Source organism: Hirundo rustica, chromosome 2 (assembly GCF_015227805.2).
Source record: "Hirundo rustica isolate bHirRus1 chromosome 2, bHirRus1.pri.v3, whole genome shotgun sequence".
Taxonomy (NCBI): Eukaryota; Metazoa; Chordata; class Aves; order Passeriformes; family Hirundinidae; genus Hirundo; species Hirundo rustica.
The window spans coordinates 115650244-115670851 of NC_053451.1; the positions used below are offsets into that span (position 1 = coordinate 115650244).

General features: G+C 43.6%; 1 protein-coding gene across 2 annotated transcripts in view; it reads left to right on the top strand.

The window, feature by feature from the left end:
• DSCAM (DS cell adhesion molecule) overlaps nt 1-15899 on the top strand; it is a 447196-nt gene extending 431297 nt beyond the window's left edge. For both annotated transcript variants that reach the window (XM_040055422.1, XM_040055421.2), the window contains exon 33: nt 14903-15899. In XM_040055422.1, the coding sequence (XP_039911356.1) occupies nt 14903-15246 (344 nt within the window). In that variant the 3' untranslated portion in view covers nt 15247-15899. The remainder of the gene's footprint in view (nt 1-14902) is intronic.
• The last annotated feature ends 4709 nt before the right edge of the window (nt 15900-20608 follow it).

The window sequence follows — 20608 nt, forward strand, 5'->3', positions numbered from 1 at the left end:
TATTTTGATGAATGGGGCATTTGGAAATGAATCCACCCAATGGCAAAGCTGACACTTAACTCACAGAAGGTAACAATGGAGTTTGCTGGTGAATTCACAGGGATGGAGATGAGACTGAGATGCTTCTTGGTTCCTGCATCCTCTTTTTTGTCCTTCTTGAAGACAGGAGTGGCATTTGCTTTTCTCTGGTCTTCAAACACTTCTCCCAATCACCGTGATCAGTCAAAGACCACTGACAGTGGCCTCAATGGCATCTGCCTGTTTCCTCAGCACTTGGAGTCATATTCCATCAAAGTCCATGGATTTACACAGATTCTGTTCACTCAAGCATTCCCTGACCTGATCGTTCTCCACCTGGGGTGAGTCTCTTGCTCCAGACTGTTCCTCTGATCTCTTGGACCTGAGATTCCTGAAGGCTGGTCTGGCTAGTGAAGACTGAGGCAAATAAGGTGTTCAGGGTCACCACATTCCATGCAGCATTGGCCCACATTTTCTCTGGCCTTCTTGTTGTCACCTATAAACTTACAGAAGGCTTTCCTGCTGTCTTTGACATCCCTGGACAGATTCAACTTCGGCTGGGCTTGGGTTTTCCTAACCATGTTTCTGAATACTTGGACAATGCCTCTGTGTTCCAGCTGGGTTATTCTTGCCTGCTTCCACCCTCTTGGGTGCTCCTTCTCTGTGTTTGAGTTTTGCCAGGACCTTTTTGTTCATCCATAGAGGCCTCCTAGAATTTTTGCCTGAGTTTCTCCTCACTGAGCTTGGAGAAGGTGATCCTTGAATATCAGCCAGCTCTCCTAGACAGGAGGATACATTAGCTGATAGTACAAGCAGGTGTTGATGTTTTCTGCATCATTGTCCCCACACCAGGCCAAAACTTCCAAGTATATGGAAAACATTTTTAAACAGTCTTCAATTAAAAAAAAAAAAAAAAAAAAAAAAAAAAAAACTTCAAAGGTTTCTCCAAGTTTTCAAAATTCATAGCTACAGGAAATGGAACATGGAAGTAAAAGGGGTTTTTTCGGTTTGGTTTCTTTTGGGTTGGTGTTTTGGTTTTTTGTTTGTTTGTTTGTTTGTTTGTTTGTTTTGTTTGGGGGGGTTGTGGTTTTTTTGTTTTGGTTTTGGGTATTTTGGGGGGTTTGTTGTCTTTTTTGGGGGGGTGGGGTTTGTTTTCTTTTTTTTGTTAAATAATGCCTACATTTGGTGTTTTGAAAGCATATCCCCCAAATCCTTGTGTTCTGATCTTTACAACAACCCAAGCAGATTTTTGGAAAAAGATAAGATTAGAACAGATTGTCCAGAGCAGCTGCGGCTGCCCCTGGATCCCTGGCAGTGCCCAAGGCCAGGTTGGACATTGGGGCTTGGAGCAGCCTGGGACAGTGGAAGATGTCCCTGCCATGGCAGGGGGTGGCACTGGATGAGCTTTAAGGTCCTTTCCCACCCACACCTCTCTGAGATTCTGTGATTATTTAGTTCATGCTTCATCATTAACACCACCATTATTCTCCTTTCTATAGTATCACATTACAAACCAAGCAAACTGGAATTGCTGCTTAACAACAGCCTCTGCACAGCTTCCAAAAAGTGAAGGGATGGATGCAGACCTTCACATGGGGTTCTGTGGACTGCACAGAGCTGTCAGATCTAATCTACCTAGAGCTTGAAGGTGACCGACTGTAGATGGTGACACTTTTCAGGAAGCCATCAGAATAGTCATGTGTCCCAGGAGACACCTTAAAAGAGAAAATTGAAGCAGTAAAAACAGCACAGCAGGATTTTAAAGCTGTGGGATAAATCACATCCTGTACAAAAGTGGGTCTCCTTAGCTCCTGCGTTGTGTTAAAATCCTTCATGCTGTAAAAATGGTGGCAACACATTATTTTCGTTACATGTTTCTTAGCATCAAAACTCCAAGAAGTTTGAGATTTGGATTATTGTTCTCCTCCCCACAGCTGTAATTAACTACAAGTTTGGTTAGTAAGATCAGGTCCTCAAGGAATCATTTAAGCAGAGCAAAACTGAGGCAATTTTTCATATAAATATTCATAATTTTCAACAATTGTAACCCCAAGTTTACCTGTGAGGTTGTCAAATGAGTCAGTCTCTCATCCTCCAAAAAAGGGACAGAAACTAGAAAGAAATGCACTCTCTTCCTACCTCCCACTGTGCCATCAAAGAGTCTGTAATGTAGAAAAATGGAAGATAATTGTAGAGGTTCAAAGAGTTCTATAATAATGTTCCTTTTCTTCTGTTTTAAGAATAATAATCACAAATTGAGTTATCATAACAATAATTCTTCACTGCAATAAACATTGCTGGAGCAGTTTATTAAAAATAGATTCCTATTATTATAATTTTAAATCTCAGTAATAGCCTCAGCCAAGAAGCCTGTTGGGTTTTTTCTTCTCTTTACTCCTAAATTATTGTGCTGGAGAAAAGAACCTCTATTAACTGGGAAATATTTTGATATTCTTTGCATCCCAAGTGCTATTTATGTCTGGGGTTCTTTTGTGGACAGACCACTTACTTGCATCCCCTGGCAATGGAGTTCATGCTTGGAAGGAATAACATCTGATAAGGGCTTGAATGGGAAATATCTAGAAAATTTTAATTTCTTTCCATTTGCAGAAACCTTCTTTCCCACAGGGGTACTGCAAAAGTCAGACCCCCAATTACATTTTTCTCTTTTGCTAATCAGCAGTAAGATACCCCTTTGCTTATATATGACATTGTCCTTAAGGATTCCTTTGACTTGGAACAAGGATTTCTCTACCTGATGTCACAAAACAAGTTCAAGGTCATTTTTCCATCCCACCTCCTCAAAAGTGGGGAGAGATCACATGAATACAAAACCCCTGAAGGACTAAAGCATCCCAAATATGACCCCAGAGAAGAAATGTCTCTCAGGGGGTATGTCAGACTACTAGATTTGGAAATCCATTTAAAGCATCACAACATTTTATATCTCAGAACTTCCTCCACAAACTTTCAGCTGGTGAAAGGAACCAGTGTAGAAAGAAACCTGCTCGTGAATGGGGAGGAATGGCATTTTTGGAGAGGCCGACTCTTAAGAAAAGATTTTCCAGGGACAGATTTCACAGCCATGAAGATGTCAGGGACACTCCACTCCTCCATAGGGAACCTGAATGCTTTCCTGTGTCCTTCCACCTGCACAAAGCAGCAGCCTCCCTTCTCCAAGCCCCTGCTCCCCTGGAAGTGCTTTCCTCATGCTGTCCTTGTGCTCTTGGCTGGCAGGCAGCAACTCTGTTTCTCTCCTTTCCATTTTCCAGCCCTTGTCTTTAGCCTCCATGTCCCAGAGGAGATTTGGCCACCTGAAAATGCCTTTTTAACATCAGCCCAGGGCCAGGTCAGGCCTGCTCTCAACCAAGCCCTCACCATCCAGATTTGGACACCTTTTGGGTTTTTACAGTTGGGCATCTCAGCCCAGGAGCCCGAGTCTGGCCTTAAACCTATTGCATATTAACTAGGCAAAAAATACTGATTTAACCTCTCCAGCTTTGCTGAATGATCAGGTTCTCTCAGTTTTTCAAATGCCTTAATTAGCATTCTTGACCCAATTTAGAAGTTTCTCGCTGTTTTGACTAATCCTGATGATTGAACGGCAAATCCATAACGTGTAGACAAGCCTTGAGCTAAAGAATGCAAGTACTTTATTAAAAGATTTACAAGGGTCCCTTAAATGCAGTCTGCATATCACCTGCAGTGCCTAAATGTTGTTTTAAACACCCAAGTCAAGAAACAAATCTTCTTTTCCAGAATTCACTCACTGCAGCTAAAAATAAGCTGCTTAGCATAATGAGAAAAATAAGAAGCAGGCAGCAATAGAAGGCACAGTATTTTTCCAGTGTCAGCCCCGTAACCCGAGATGTGAACCCTTTCCCACTGCCCTGTGAGTTCAAGGGTGAAGGAGTTATTTCCCTCTGACACAGTGATTGGAGTCTATTTAGGGACTGGATTTCTGTTGGAAAGCTGCTGACAGAGCTCCACCGGCCGTGGCCATGACTGAATCCGATACAAATTCGGCCACTGGAGATTCAGCAAAGGCTGGGACTCTTGACACCTCACCTTTAGCCTCCTTTCCCCATGCCTTTTATATTATCCTGCCTTGACCGAAAATGGGGAATAATTCCATTAATTCCACGGTTTCCAGATCCGAAACTGAATTTCTTGAAGATACAGAGGAATCTATGTATCCTTCTGTTGATGTTGTTCAGAAATCCCAAAGCAGAGCACACAAAGGCTGAGATGTGGGCTGTTTTCTGGTTCAGTTTTTTATTTGCACTGTTTGGTTTCAAATACAATAGAATAGATGTGAAAAAATAGGCATATGTATATACACACTGTATATAATATGTATACAGAACAAAGAAATCACCGTCCTGACTCTACAGTGGGAGACCAAGATCCAGTTTTGAGAGAAATACATAAAGGAGACAAATCAAAATAAGCAGGTGGAAAAACAGAAGGACAGGCACAGAGTGGGGAAAAAAACCTTCTTGCCTACAATTTTTAACAGTAGTAAAAATACTCTTAGCTTGACTGTAAACTTGTATATATACAAGTTATGTGGTGTATCCTGAAATTACTCTGCTAGATGAGCATCTCTAATGTTTCCATGTTAAATTCTTCTGTGCATGGAAAGCCTTCTTTTTGTTTTCTGCTGCACTGTTGGAAAAGCTGGAGCATGTCACAAAGAGACAGACTGTGCCATTTGCTGCTTATCCTAGAAATGGCACATCAGTGATGAGAGGAAATTGCCTTTATCTTGTCTCAGGTTTTATTTCTGTGGAGTATCAGGAGCTTTTTCTCCTTCAGCTGAGAAAAGCTGAATATTCTGCAGGGATGAAAACCATTTAATTCTCCATTTAATTTGATTTGACAACATACTTGATATCATTGGCTTTCGTTTTTATTCTGGTGGATTTGCAGGCAGGAAGGCTCTCACTGCAAGTTTTTTAACATTGCCAGTACAATAAAAATGAACTTAAACAGGTTCAGATCAGAAGCCGAGATATTCTGAGATCAGAAAGGGAGATGATATCAGTGTGAATCTTGAGTTTAAATAGGGCAGCTGTTCAGTTACAAGGTTTCTGTGCAATTGTGATGTGAAAGTTCCATTTCAGGTACTACAGAAAACGTCTGCAACATAAATTCAAGTCATTGGTGGCACTGGAACAGGTTTTCCAGAGAAGCTGTGGCTGCCTCAGCCCTAGATGTGTTCAGAGCCAGGTTGGGCTTGGAACAACCTGGGATAGTGGAAGGATTTGAAACTAAATAATCTTTAACATCCAACTCAAACACTTCTGTGAGTCTATGATTAAAGTAATCTGAATTATTTTTACAATTGTCATCTATGAATCAGTGATACCGGTGTTAGGGAGATACCTTTTAACTAGAGGAGAGAAACAAGTGGTACCAATTCCTCAAAGACTCTGTGAGGAGTGTGTAGCAGCAAAATTCACCTTTTCCTATTGCTTCCTAATTTATTCTTTATTTTGATTTGAAAATTAACACCGACTTTGAAAAAAAACCACAGCATCCCAAACTGTGCTGGTTCAGGATACTCATGGGGTTTATTTTCTATTTCTTCTAGACTAAAATTTGCACATTAAGGAAACCCCCTCCCTCCCCTCAAGAATACCCATTTCCTATCTTTTGATTAGCAACATCTTTCTTATTAGAATTGAGGTTTTCTAAAAAATTTAATTTAATTTGGGTTTTCTAAAGTAGATGATTTGCTTTGTGGTCCATATGTGTGTGTATATATATATATATATATATGAGCTGCAGCTATTAGGCTACCCGTGTTGTCTGTAGCTTCAGGAACATTTGATTGAGCTCTAGTTACTGAAGAGTTTTATGCCTTAAGCAAGGATTACGTTTATCAGTCAATTTTCAGCTACTTTCATGTTCTTACAGTCGTAACTTCAATATTAAATTGTTAAAACTACCAGCAAAAGTTCCAAGTCAAACCAAAGATGCTGTGTCCACTTCAATTAACACAAAAGATATTTTGGAGCACTTCTCTTAAGCGTCCCTAAATTGAACCTCACTTTTACAAAAAAAAACTTTTTAATTTTGAAACAAAAAGATTTTTAATTTTGAAAATGCCAACTAATTTCACCTTTGCAGTGTTAGGACACAGTGTGTGTGACTTTTGCTGTCAGCCAGCCCAAGGTGACCAGCAGCAGGGGTTTCTATATAGGCAAGAGCAGATCCAGCCCTGCTTTAAGGTCCTTGCAGACATTTACAGCCAGTCCTGATTTAACTGGTGTCAGGCTCTGTTATTTCCCCTGTGCCAAGAAGACCTGAGTGTAATCTGAGCTCTACAGGAGAGCTGGCACTACAACACCTGAAAATGGAAACCAAATCTTACCTGCAAGAAAGGTCACGCTTGTGATCTTCTTGGAAATTAAAGCAGGAAATCGTATCACTAGAGAAAATAAAACTTTTGTTTTATCAGTCCTAATCTGGCTGTAGGGATGGTCTGTGCCATCTGTGGAAGAGCTTTATGTGCTGTCCTTTAAAGCACAGCTCTGCAGATGTCTCTCAGTATTGAAATATTCAGCATCCCTAATTTCAGTGTGAGAGCTGTGAGAACCTCTGGTCCCAGGGGGTTAATTAACAAAAATGCAATGCTACACCCCGTCAGCATCACTCAGGGGATTCAGACTAATGGATGTGGGGAGACTGAGTTACAGAAATTCACCCTTGGCTCAGCAGAGAGCAGGGCAGTGCTGGTATTGGTTTCCCTGCTGTGGCCTGACCTGCCCAGCTCCATCAGCAGCATGTTTTGCTCTCCCGTTGCCGTGGCACGGTCAGGTTTATCCCTGAATTTACAGGAATGGCTTGGAGCCTGGAGAGGTCAAGAGAGCAATTCCTGCTGATTCCAGTGAACCCTGAAAACTCCTCACCTCTGCAGCCTCTGTGCTGAATCCAGGCTCCCAACATATCTCAGGAATAAACCTGTTTCCATGGAGTCACGATCGATTTAACCCCCAGCTGAAGTGATGTATAATTGAACAGTTTCTGTTCACTGCTCCCAGGACCAGCAAATGAGTTTTAAAACTCCAGCTTTGCTTACCAGGGGCAACTCACCGAAGTTTTCAGAATGGTTTTCCAAGTTTTCCCAGCCACTGGGCAGGAGAGTTCTGTCTCAGAATATCCTTAAAAATGCATGAAGCAGTTTCGTGACAAGGTGCAGAGGAAAGGGAGAGCTCCTGGGTTTACCTTTTCTGTCACCATTTCATTATTTATTGACAAATTTGCAGACTTTTGTCCTGGACTGGGTATTGATTTACATGGTGAGGCCTCTTTTACATGTTTTTATAACTTAGACACCTCATTAAATCCAGGCAGGAAGGGATCAGCTGTGCAGGTGCACCAGTCCTGCGAGGCTGAACATCCACATGGCTTATCCATAGGGTCTAAATCTATCTGACCCCTGGAGTTAATCAATTTTTCCTTCCTTACTCAGCTCAGTGTCAGAGAAGCCCTTAAAGACGCATCAGTTCTCCTTAAAGTTACTTCTGGAAAGGACGAAGCACCTGGCGGGTCTTTCGGAAGTGCTGCACTGTGTTAGAGACCCAAGTTCTGCTTAGAGACATGCAAACCAAAAACGTGCTTAATTCCTGTTCCATTAGATCTTCCAGGAAGAGGTAACAATGTGATAATCAAGGCTCCTGCCATCCTCTCAGGCAGCTGCACAGTCTGTTTTGTCAATCGAGTTCAGATGGATGATCTCAGTTCACCTACAGCAGTCGTGCTTTTGCTTTAAGACATCTTGATCAAAGGCTTTTTCTTGGAACCAGAAGGCTTAAATCTAAATAACAAAATGAATCACCTTAAAAAAAAAAAAAAAAAAAAAAATTAGTTGGAATCCTCATTTTCAGTCACTTAAACCTAATCTCCAGTAAGTAGAAATCAATTTATAGTCTTGCTGAAATCAATAGAGTCAGTGATTTATAGCAGTAACAAATTTGGCTCCTGAACTACAGATTTGCTGATACCCTGGTGTTCCTTAAGAGATAACTCCAAGGATTGTAGTCAACAGCAACTGTTGTTTTTATTTTGCTCTGTGAATCACAGCTGGTATTTTGAGGATTTTTATGAAAATGCCAGTTTTAGCAGACTGCAGTGTGAAACATTTAACTAGGTGTTATGGATCTCCAAACCATTTATGAGGGTGCAGTTGTTGTGTAGAAAGTTAATAAAGTTCAGCCCTGCAGGGGTGACAGGAAATTCTGATTTCTCCAGCTGGAAATGGGAAACCTGGCTATTTCTCTAACATTTTTTCTCCTATTTAGGTGAAAAATGTAAAGCAGCAGAAGGGTGGGGTGTTTTTTTCTGCCAGCTGAAACACAGAGAGAGGCACGAGAGGATGTGATGCTGTGGGTCAGAGAGGCAGGAAGGGCAGGTTGGCAGCTGAAATGAGCTCCATAAACTGCGTTCAATCAGTTTAAAAGTACTCCCCCAATGCTGAGCACTTCAATCATTTTTTTCCTGGTCTCCTGAGCAGAGGTTGAAGCACGTGCCTGCTCTCACAGCAGCTTTTTCACTAATGAGGAAGCTGTGCCCTCTCTCCTCCCTCCTTCCTTTCCCCTTCTGCTGCTTGGCTGCTCTCAGCCCTTCTGCCATTTATTCTGGATCACCTCAGAGAATTATTAGATCCAATTTTTTTTCTTGAAAAAGTGGCCTCAGAAGGAGCCTGTGAGCTCCTGAATGTTCTGATAATGGTGTGCTCCTGTCGACAGAGAGTGAGCTGAGATTCTCACTCATTTGGCCAGTCAGAAATCTGCACATGGAAATTCTGTCTCCATTTCCATTACTGGTCAACACTGGCTCTAGAGAGTGGAGCCCTGGCATTCAAAACACTCTTCAGAAATTTTTACTCTCTACTTGTGGCATTTTTACTGCAAGAAAATAACAAATTATCCAACGAATTGGAAAGGCAGTTCCACAATGAGCGGATCCCTGAACCTGTATCGGCCAAGCAAGGAGCTGCAGGACTGATCCTCTTCACTCCCTCTTCTTGGCTGAGCAGGACCCAGGACCAAGCTAATTAAATTATTGGTTTTATTGCTCATTAAGTGTGTTTATCCCTGGTGCTGCAGAGTGCTGTGAGCACTGCAGGTGAGGGGATGGTTTCGGCGCAGTGCGGACACGAGATGGACAGGGAGGGAGCACCAGCAGGTTTCCAACACTGACAGCAGCAATTGTGAGAAATGTTACTGCTGCTATCAGGCTGGCCTCAGACCAAGCTGCTGCTGTCCAAGAAAGCTTTGCCTGCTAAGTTTTTAATGGTGTGTCAGTCCTGGAAGTGACAAAGGCCTCTGGGCGTCACTTACACTCCTTTTTTTCAGCACACCTCTCACCTTGTCCTTGCAAACCCTCCACTCTTCCCTCATTTCTAATGCAAGTTTTCCCTTATACGCAGTCCTTGTCCTGAAAACCAGCCTGTGAGTAGCAGCAAAGGCTTCACTGATTTATTTACTGTGCTAGTGAGCTGGAAAAACCAACCAAATTTTTTAATCAGCATAAACCTGAGCTTAGAACTATGTCAGCAGCTCTGTCTCCTTTGCTTCCTTTCAAAAGAAAACACAATATCCCATCAGTGCTTCCCCTTCCAAAGTCAGCACAAGCCAAGAGATGCCCAGGGAGTGAGGCTCCATCTACACATCACTTGTACACCCCCAGCACTGCACAAGGTCATCATTTGCTCCTAAATCAACATAATTACATCAGCACCTCCCCTGAGCTAACAGGGCTGTATGGACTCAGCCCTGGCGTGGTTTCTGATCCTGTGGAATCTTCCCAGAAAGATCTCTGAGAGGTTTTATTTTTTAACCCCTCAGCTCTTGAAGCAGGATGTGCGAATGTGCTATTCAAGCAGGCTTGTCCTTACTTTTGTTGAAAAAAACACTCTGTCATAGTCACCAGCCCCAATTCTCAAAACTTTCTGAGATAATCTCTCAAATAGCACTGGAGTTTCCTCCACATGGCAACCAGACTTGAAAACCCTCAGGCTGTCACCCTCACTGATGGTATCTCTGTTGGAGTGTTGTGAAGACAAATTGCTTTTGCTTTAGTGGAGGTTCTGATTCATGAGAAAATGCATAGACCTCTCATGTGAAAACTTGGTAAGAGCTTTTTTTTTTTTTTTTTTTTTTTTTTTTTCTTTCCCGTCTGTGATGATCTTTGTATTGAAAATAGCACAAATCCTTAGATTTTTTTTTTTTTCTGTAGTAGATGAAAGAAAAAAACAAACAAACAAAAAACCCACCATGCAAGCTCTCTGGCATTTGAAAGAGGAATGAGGTAAATCTTTTGGGAGAAAGAAGTGCTTCTCAGCTTGGTTTAGTTGTGCAGACGAGAGAGCAATCTTGAATAAAATCCAAGAAAAATTCAGCAGTGATGTTTTTCCGTGCATGAAGCCTGTCAAATTCATCCCAACCCTTCCCACACCTGAAGCTGACCTCTGGAATACAGCTAAAAATATTTGTTGTTTGTTTTTGCAAAGTGCTTTAGATCAGCTTAGTTTTACTGAAATAAGGATAAATTATTTTTATTCGGTGTCACAATAACTCAGAAAATACTCCGTGTTTGGTAGGATGTGTTCTTTATTGTAAATATCACAGTACGTGATTTTTAGCACTTGTTTACAAATATTTATTTGAACTAACATTTTCCTAAATGTACTATACTAAATAATTAATTAGAGGGTTGGCCATTAAGGAAAAAAAAAAAAAAACAAACAAAAAAACCCGCCTGTGGTAGCTCTGGCTTAAATTGCAGAATTCAGATTTGACTGGGTATTTATTATTTCTGTACAAACTTGAGGTTCTTATACAGCAAATTCTCCTTTCTTAAAAATTGCAGAATCACTGAAAGGTCAGGGTGGGAAGGAACCTCTGAAGATCATCCAGTCCAAACCCCATTTTTAAAAATGCAACAGAAAACTTTAGTTTTAGAATGTCTTTTGTACTAATTAAGCCAAAATGCATGAATTATTAAACATGCTCATTTGCAGTGCTCATGCACTTGAAAGGTTTGCTTTCATTACTAATAAGGCACAAACATAGCTGAAAAGAGGTAATTAGAGCATCAAAGGCAATGAACCATCCTGAAACTTCATAATATTTTGCCAAAAAAAAACCCCAATCATTCAGCTGAATAGCAAGAGACAAAAAAAATGCCTACACTGTTGTGTCCAGAGAATAAGAACCAGTCTTCCCAAGCAGCTCCAGAGATACAGCAAGAAGCTTTTTCTCTGCTCAAAAATACCTTCAGAACTGACGTAGGAATGGCAAAGGTGAACCCCTGTGGTTATATTTCAAAGATTGTGTTTTCAAGTCAGAAACCCATTAGTCCTTCTAAATCAAAGACTTTTTGTTTTCCATCCTGCGAGACAGATTCAACCCTAGCACAGAGGAAAAAGTTCCATTCTCAAAATTCTTCTTTGCCAGTGATTTTAATAATGTGCCCTATTCTATAAGCAGTTGCAGGGAGAGATGCTCCTTGCAGATGAGAAGGAGCACTGACGTTTTTTATGATGGGGAAATGTGTACATCACGTCAAATAATGAGGGCTCTGCATAAGCCATGTCAGAGATTGTGCTTTGAATACCCAGCTTTGGAGAACAAGTTACACTCTGTGGTTTCTCATTACTGAAATCCTGCTGGAACTTTGCCCCCCAGACATTTAGAAAATCGCAGGAAAATGGCTGCGTATTGTTTACACATTATTGACTAGGCTTTCTTGTGTAGATTTAAGGAGGAGGGGAAAAGGTCTTTTTTACATAGCTCGAAGCTCCTAAATACACTTGAGGAATGTCTAGACAGCAGCTTGAAAACCAACCTCCATCTCTGTAAGGTTCAATGCTCATCTTTTTTATAGTCCACTCACACCCGTGGCTCCCAAAAAACAGCAAATGTGCCAAGGCACAGAAGCAGCTCCGTGAGGTGCCCAAGGGGAGCTGCCAATGAGCCACGCTCCAGCTGCTGCTCCACACCAGCTCCTTCCTGGAAAGTCAACCAAAAAAAGCAGAAAATGAAGTAGAAAGAGGGAGTGGGTGTAAAATGTCCTGGCTGGTGTTAACAAAGCAGTGGCAGACAGGCAGTGCTGGGTGACAGACGCCTTTGGGAAAAGGACAATTGTTGTGGGAAATGGAAATGGGGAGTGGTTTGGGTTGGAAGGGATAGCAAAGATCATCTGGTTCCAACCCTCCTGCCATGGCAGAGACACCTTCTACTGTCCCAGGCTGCTCCAAGCCCCAGTGTCCAACCTGGCCTTGGACACTGCCGGGGATCCAGGGGCAGCCACAGCTGCTCTGGGCACCCTGTGCCAGTGCCTCAACACCGTGCCAGGGAACAATTCCTGCCCAATATCCCATCTAACCCTAGTCTGTTTTAGTTTAAAGCCATTGTTCCTCATAGTCTCACCCCATACCCTTGTCCCCAGTCCCTCTCCAGGTTTCCTGGAGCCCATTTAGGCACTGGAAGGGGCTCTGAGCTCTCCCTGGATCCTTGTCTTTTCCAGGCTGAACAACCCCAGCTCTCCTCTCCTATCTCCACAGCAGAGCTGCTTCAGGAATGGGTTCAACATGGAAATTTTTTCCTCTTCTGCTGGGACTGAGGGACCCCTATGGAACATGAGAGTGGGAGAAAAACCTCCCTTTCTGACCCCAGTGTCTAAACATTCCTGGTGAGAGGGAAGCATCACTGGCATTATAATTAGTCACAAAGCTCTCACACCTGCTGCTGCCATCTCCGAGCTGCACTTTGCTGGCCCTGACACTGAAACCCCCACACCTGAGGAAGCTAAACCAAGCTCCTCAAAACCTTCATTAGACAGAGGGCAGAGACTCCTACACTCCTACCTCTCTCCCACTGGGATATTTCTTCTCTGGGATATTGCAGTGCTGCACAAGACAGAGCCACAGGCAGCAAGTGACATAAGAACTTCCCGTCCTGGCTGTCTCCCCCCTTCACAGGGAATGCTCTTTGGAGCAAACCAACCCCACAACTGCATTTTGGGAGGACTTGGACTACAAGGGGATGCAGAAGCAGAGGAACTGATGTGGCCAGGGGTTCGGGGTCCGGGTGCCAGGAGGATGGGGAAGGTGTTGGACAGCACAGATGTACCCACGAGCAGCTTGGCTCGATGCCTGTGGAGAAGTGCAGTGAGTTGGTGCCTCCCTGCTCCTGTGTCCATGTCCTGCTGTCCTTCACCACGGCAGCAGCAACGTTGCTGTCTCAGCTGAAACAGGTCAGACATGCAGAACCGTGCTTGGCATGAAAGGTACTGTAGGAGAATCAGGCAAGCCACCGAGTAAAACCAATTAAAGTTAACACAACTCCTCTTTCAAGAGGCAATCAGTGTGATTATCATCACAAACCTCCCCCTCTCCCTCCAACTCCACAGTGTGTGTCAGCCTCATCTTGAGATCCTCCCAACTTACTCCACGGGGGTAAAACACCACGTGCCGTGAGCCTGCGCTGGAGATGCATCCAGAAAAAAACATATGGTGTTAGACTGTGCCTGAGGGATTTCTATAGGAATAAACACAGAGTCTGGCCAAATGCAGCTCCTCAGCAATTCTCTGTCTGTGACCTGGAATTACAGATAGAGCAGATGCTGTTGGTCTTTTAGGTAAGACTTGCAGTGCCTTGACTTGCGTGGGAAAGCAGAGAACCTTGTTTTATTTTAGGTCATTGGACAGCTTTTAGCTGGGCTAGAAAGAACAAAATTGTTATACATTGTTTTATTATGAAGGACTGCTTTCCTGCTCTGTTGTTTATGCCACTGGCACAGGTCAGCCTTAATTTCTCCTGCTGTAAATAGCTCATGGAGAGTTACACAGGTGGTGTGTGGCCAAGAGTCTCCTACTTTAAACATTCAGGATGCATCCCATCTGTAGATGAGACTCTGGGTTTGATATCAACCATAAAAAACAAGAAGCTCCATACCTGCAGAGATCTGCTAAGAAGGGAAAATACTGTTCTGAATGCTCCTGTAACTGTGCTTTTTTCTTTTTTTCATACATAGGTGAGGTTACACCATCAAATATTTTTAGAAGGGAATGTCATTATGTGCCTGATTCCCTCTCATCTCCTTGGAGGAATGTCATGAATGCCTAACAGGCCCAGGAGTCAGGGGAAATAATGAATAAGAGGTTTTCTTGACAACACAGAGCAGAACGTTGATGCAAGAGTTCAGGTGCCAGTCCCAGCACATTTTGTTACCACATAACCAGCAGCATCTTGGTGGTCACTGTAGGAAAAAAATATTAGTGAATTAAACACAAGGGTGACGGTTGACAGTTAAATTTTGTTATATGAGGAGATGAATGTTTCTGTTTTATTCAGAAGTCTCTTGAAGACTACAGCCTTAACACCCTTGCATCCATTTTAAATAGTTTAGTCATTCTACTCAAGACTGGGGCTCATTAATTGGAATTGTGAAGGTTGCCATTTCAAGTGGAAAATAAAAATCAGAATTTTACTGAGCCTCCACATATTCCAAGTTTTTGACAAAAGAAAACCAAGACCTTTTCTTTTCAGATTTTGAGAAAAAGTTCCTGGTCTTTTCATTTTATCTCCTTCATGCCATGAGGGCATGCAAAGAGCATTGCACTTCTCATTCTATTGTGAAAACAAATATTAAGAGCGAATCCTCCTGCATCTGCCCCAAAGGAATTCGTTGCACAATTCTGTAAGATCGTAGCGCAGTAAATGTCTGACAAATAATCTATCAATTATAAATTCTGATCACAGATCCTCCCCTTTGGCGGCCAAACCAGCTCGAGTCGCTCCCGCCGGGCGAGCGCCGCACAACGCACGACCCGAAACAAAGACTCACTTCTCCCTTTTTGCCTCCCCAGGTGATCTCATGCATTTGCCACCCTACCTTAGGATGGACTTTTTATTGAACCGTGGCGCGCAGGGCACGAGCAGAGACCTGGGTTTGGGGCAAGCCTGCTTGGAGCCACAGAAAAGCCGAACCTTGAAGCGTCCCACCGTGCTGGAGCCGATCCCCATGGAGACATCCTCCACGAGAGACGTCCAGTCATGGCAACCTGGTGCTGTGGCAACGTTACCTCAGCGAGAAGGAGCTGAGCTAGGACAGGCTCAAGCAAAAATGAGCAGCTCCCAAGAATCCCTGCTGGACTCCCGGGGCCACTTGAAAGGAAACAATCCCTACGCAAAATCTTACACCCTGGTATAACGAAAAGAGCATGGCTGGACAGTGGCTGTAAATATTTACACTGGAAAAACAAACAAACAAACAAACAAATCCAATGAAAGCTACCTTTTTTTTATTGAATTCCAATATTTATAATTAAAGAAGAAGATTGCCAAAATATTTGACAAAAAAAAAATAGTAATATGAACGACAGACAGTGCAAAGACTCTCTTGCTTTTTTTCTGTCTGAGTGTGAGCTTCATCTGACTGGACATCTGAATTTTTGGGTAAAAGAGTCCAGTTTTCTGATCTTCACAAGCGTTTGTGTTTTTACTGATTTTCTACGAAGTGCATGGAGACTTAACAAAAACATTTTAACTGGAAGTTCCATCAGACAAGATTTAAAAGGGAAAAAAAAAAATCACAAAAAAAAAGAAAAAAAAAAGAAAATCACCCTCTTTGTGAATTCAACAGGAACATTGATTTGGAAAAACAAAAAGTCTTTTGTCATGTTTGCACTTTTTTTTTTTTTAATTAGAAAATGGGTCCTTGATTGTTCTTTTTTTTGTTGTTAATTAGGATGAGTGATGTCAGTGGAGTGAGGAGATTGATTTGGGTTTGTTTTTTTTAATATTAATTTAATGAGACACTCTTTGCATTTTGTCTATGCGAAATAAAAGGGTCTTCTGCCTTTATTTGTGATGTCTGCTTCCATCACCTTTTGCTGTGGTTTTCCCAAAGTGTGATAATCTTGTCAGTGCCATCCTCTGAGTAATGTCTTTTTGTGCCTTGGGAAAAAAGAAAAGGAACTCGGGGGTCACATTTTGGGAAAAAAATTGGGATTCACTCACCTTTTTTTGCTGCCATGGGGCAAAGAGGCAGAAGGCTGCAAGCTCTGGGTGTCCTGATCCAAACTGACCCAGGACTCGCAACATTTGGTCCATCTCACACCAGGAGGCTTTGGTTCAGCTTCAATATTTTTTGGATCAGAAGAAATGCGTTGATGTTACTTTACTTCCTCTGTAGAAATGGATCTTTAGTCCATTTGGGAGCAGCTCTTACGGAAATTCTTTGCTTACATAAGGACTGGGGTGGAAAAAAAAATGACAACTTTTTCCATAATAGGAAAAATGGGAGGAAAAAGTTATTCCAGGTCTTTCTCTAGAGGGAAAAAAAGCTTGTTACGTGGGAGCTGTCAGCTCCTATTACTTTGTTGCATCCTCTGATTCCGTGAGAAGTGATATTGCTTGTTTTATGCAGAGCATAAATGATTGAATACCACAGTCGGTGTTTTTAACACAACAGCTCCGCAGCCGCCTCGCTAAGTGCCTCCCTGTGTGTGTCCTGGCCACTTCTGTGTGCCCTGGCCCAGGGAACATGGAGCAGAGCATCCCAAATTGGTGCCAACACGCTGTTCCAGCTCTTGCTGGAGGTACTAGCCGTGCTCTGACAGCAGCAGAGCTCGGAGTGCTCGGGCAGGGTGGGAACTCCCGCGATTTCCCTGCGAGCGCTGCTAACGCAAACATTTCTGTTCGACTCAAATTGTCCCAAAACAGAAAAGTGCAGCAATGCATGGTTGCTTCGTCACTGTTTTTTAATGGGATTATGCTGTTGAGAGGGCACCAAGTGAGCAAAGTACTTTAAGTGTCTGGGAATGGATTGGGTTGCGGTTGCATCCGTAGCTTTGCCAACCCCAAGGGCTAAAGGTCTGCAGAGCTGGACAGAAGAGACCAAATGAAGACATCCTCGAGGTATGAACTTCTAGACCTGCAGATTCCTGAGATGTCACTCAGTTAAGGGGTCATTTCCCATCTAGCCTTCATGTCTGACCAATATGGTCATAAAACATTAATTTTTTTAAAAAAAATACACCAAAAAAATAAGCAATCCAAACCAATCCCCCAAAAAACCTCAAAAAAAACAAACAAGCAAACCAACAAAAAACCTCAACAGCCAACCTTTTGCCTCCAAACCAGAAATTAAAAAAGAAAATGTTAAGAATGACCCATGAAGTGTTTCCAAATAGAATGAAGTAACTATCTGTTAGCACTCAGTTTCACTTGTAATGGGAGTGTTTGGTCAAAGGTTGGGCTCAATGGCCCTGGAGGTCTTTTCCAAGCTTAATGATTCCATGGAAAAAAAAAGATTAAGCTATTCATTTGCTTTGGTTTGATGTTATTTCTTTTTTCCATAGAGAAAAATGGTGTTAATAAGAACCTAATTAAAGCATGCAGAAAGAAATTTCTTTTACTATTTCCCATTGAAAAAAGCACGGAAAATGAAACTTTTATAGAAGATTTTGGGGCAATTCAGTCCTATTTTATTCCCTCAAAAGTCTTTCTGCTGCGCTCAGCTTGAGGTGGCTGGAGCATTAGCACTGCATGTAGAAATAAAATTTGATTTACTCAGTAGCATTCAAGGACTTTTGAGTCTCCAAACACTTTCATATTCTATATTCAAAGCTTCCTCCTTGTCCTCTGTAAAAAGGTGAAAAGCTTTTGGACAAAATCAAGGTTTGGTGCATTTGTTCCTGCGGCTCTTGGCTTCCCTCAATCACAGGGGTGGTGGGTCCTGTGGCTGCCCATCAAAACTTCAATGACAGGCAAGAATGAACCAGCAGTGGAGGCAGGAAATAACCACATTTTAAACTCCCGGTGCCTGCTGATAGTGGAAATATTCCAACATCTCCCTACATCTACATTTGGCTGATGATCTGGAAAAGTGTCAACTGTCCTTGACTTAATGAGACTCCCTCCTCATCTGTATTCAATGTGCCTGCTAATATCCATCCTCCTTATGAACTGAGGATGCCTTTGGGGGGGCCCATATTCAAATAAATTCACTGCAAGTCTCCTGCTGGTTGAAATCAGAGTGGAACCGGGCTGCTGCTTCCCACAGGAGGCCGGGAGCTGTGGGGAGCCTGGCTCCGTGCCCCGCATCCCGGCGGATCTCCAGAGGCGCGACTGGAAACATGAGCACGGTCCCCTTGGCTTGGGGCTCTCGCTGGCTTTTCATCTTCCCAGCAGCGCTAGATAAACATGGAACAGGGGCTCGGAGGGACTGCCTGTTCTACTCCCATCCAGTCCAGGTGGAGGAATCTTGGATCAGTGCAGCCAGGAGCAGCCGAGCCCCTGCTGGATGTGCTGAGCTGCAGGGCCCGGGTGACAGGAAAGGAGCTGATGTGTCTCTGCCAGCACCATTTCAAACACTGGAAGAGAACTAGCTAAATCCATGGATCCTGTATGCCTGTATCCTGGCATGGGATATGCTTAGAATCGTGGAATTATTTAGGTGGGAAAAGCCTTCCCAGCCCAGGCAGTCCCAGCTGTGCCCCATCCCCACCCTGTTCCCAGCCCAGAGCTCTGAGTGCCACCTCCAGGTGCCACCTGCAGGGATGGGCACTGCAAAGCTCCCTGGGCAGCCCCTGCCAAGGCCTGAGCCCCCTTTCCACGGGGAAATTCCTGCTGCTGTCCGAGCTGAGCCTTCCCCTGGCCCAGGCTGAGGCCGTTCCCTCTGCTCCTGTTCCCTGGGAGCACAGCCCGACCCCCCCGGCTGTCCCCTCCTGTCAGGGGCTTGTGCAGAGCCACAAGGTTCCCCCTGAGGCTCCTTTTCTCCAGGCTCAGCCCTTTCCCAGCTCCCTCAGCCCCTCCTGGGGCTCCAGCCCCTTCCCCAGCTCCCTTCCCTGCCCTGGACATGCTCCAGCCCCTCCAGGGCTCTCCTGCAGGAGCCAGAGCTGGACACAGCCCTGGAGCACAGAGGGACAATCCCTGCCCTGCTCCTGCTGGACACACAATTCCTCATCCAGCCCAGGTGCCAGGGGCCTCTTGCCCACCTGGGCACATTTCTGAGCTCACCACTTCCCCACTGAACCAAATGCCCTCTGGGGAAATATTCATAGGAGTGAAAACGGCAGCTGGCATCAGCAGGAGCACTCCAAAGAAAAACCCTGAAGGTATCAGAACATGAAGATATCAGTGTGAACACATCTTGCACAAAACTGTGACTCCATCTTAGTCCCGAGGGCAATTGGAGACTTTACTTCAAAAGATGAATTTAAGAGCTAAAGTTCTTCCCTGTCTTCTCTCTCCTAGAAATCGTACCTCCTGAGAGAGATTCACTCTTTTTCATGTTACACTTTTCCTCATATCCCAACCTCAGCTAACCCTTTAATGACTCACAGATAGCAATTAAGTCTCCCTTTTTGTCTCAAATGAGTTAGCAACTCCCTCACTCCTGCCTTTTCTAGGAACCCTTTTATCCTTTATTCCATTACTGTTTCGTTTAAATTGTCTGATTAACACAATTGCAGTTTAACTCAGTAGAGATTTTCCCTCTCCTCGTTTTCAGGTTGACACTTGCTTTTCCTATGCAGAATGGAAAAAATTTTGACTGTTTAAGTGTTTATCTTTTGGTCATTTCGTTTTTACCCAAGTGAGTTCCGCAGCAGTGGTACCATAGCTAAGAAGAGTTAGGATTTATAAGCAAGGTGAGGTATTATTCCACCAAATAACCAAGTTGAAAAGCAAACAAAACAACCCTGGGCTGCCATTTGGGACAAAAGAGAGTCCAGAGGAGCTTTGTGCAATTGGATTTCCCATTTTTCCAGGTAGCTGGAGGGATGATACCCATTCCTGGCTTGCAGGTGGGCAGTAAGTCTCTTCCTGATTCCTTCCATTCAGTGGTTAGGGGTAAAAATCTCCAGACTTTGACACTCAAACTCACTTTGGCAGCACAACCAGGAGTGTATGAAGGGGAGACTTTGCTTGGGTTTTTATTTGGGAGGTGTATTTTTTATTTTGAAGATATGAGCAGCCAAGAAGAGGGGAAAAAGAGGGGCAGCTGGACAGGCAAACCCTGCCAGCACACCTTCCTGAGCAGGCTGAAAAACTCTCCCAGGGAATGAAGCTTTATTTTAAGAGGAAGGAAAGGTAAAAAGAAGGAAAACACCCCCCACACCCATACAGCCTGCTCATAGTTTTAGTGGTAGCCAGGTTATTTTAGGTCACAGCAGTTGCTTAATGGGCTCTCCTGGTTGACTATGAAGCATTCCAGCAGGGAAAAGAGAGTGCTTTTCACCATTAATTTTCTCTGAGCTTGTCTGAGCCTCCCAAGGGAAAGCTCCCCTCCCTCCCCAGAATGAAAATGTCTCTGTAGGGAGTGCAGGAGCCCAGCACACGCTGCTCACACTGCTGGGGGGTCGTGCTGAGGACCTCCCCGGGGAGGGGGTTGTACTTTCCAAACCATTCCTCCTTTTTCCACAGCAAGGGTTGGGCTCATGGGTTTCAGGATTTCAGCACAGAAGATGCTGTTCACCAAAAAAAGGCTCTATAACTCTTTTCAGGGTCGACAAGGGCCCTGGGAACTTCCCAGCAGGAATTCAGCACGGGAGAATTCGGCACAGGGG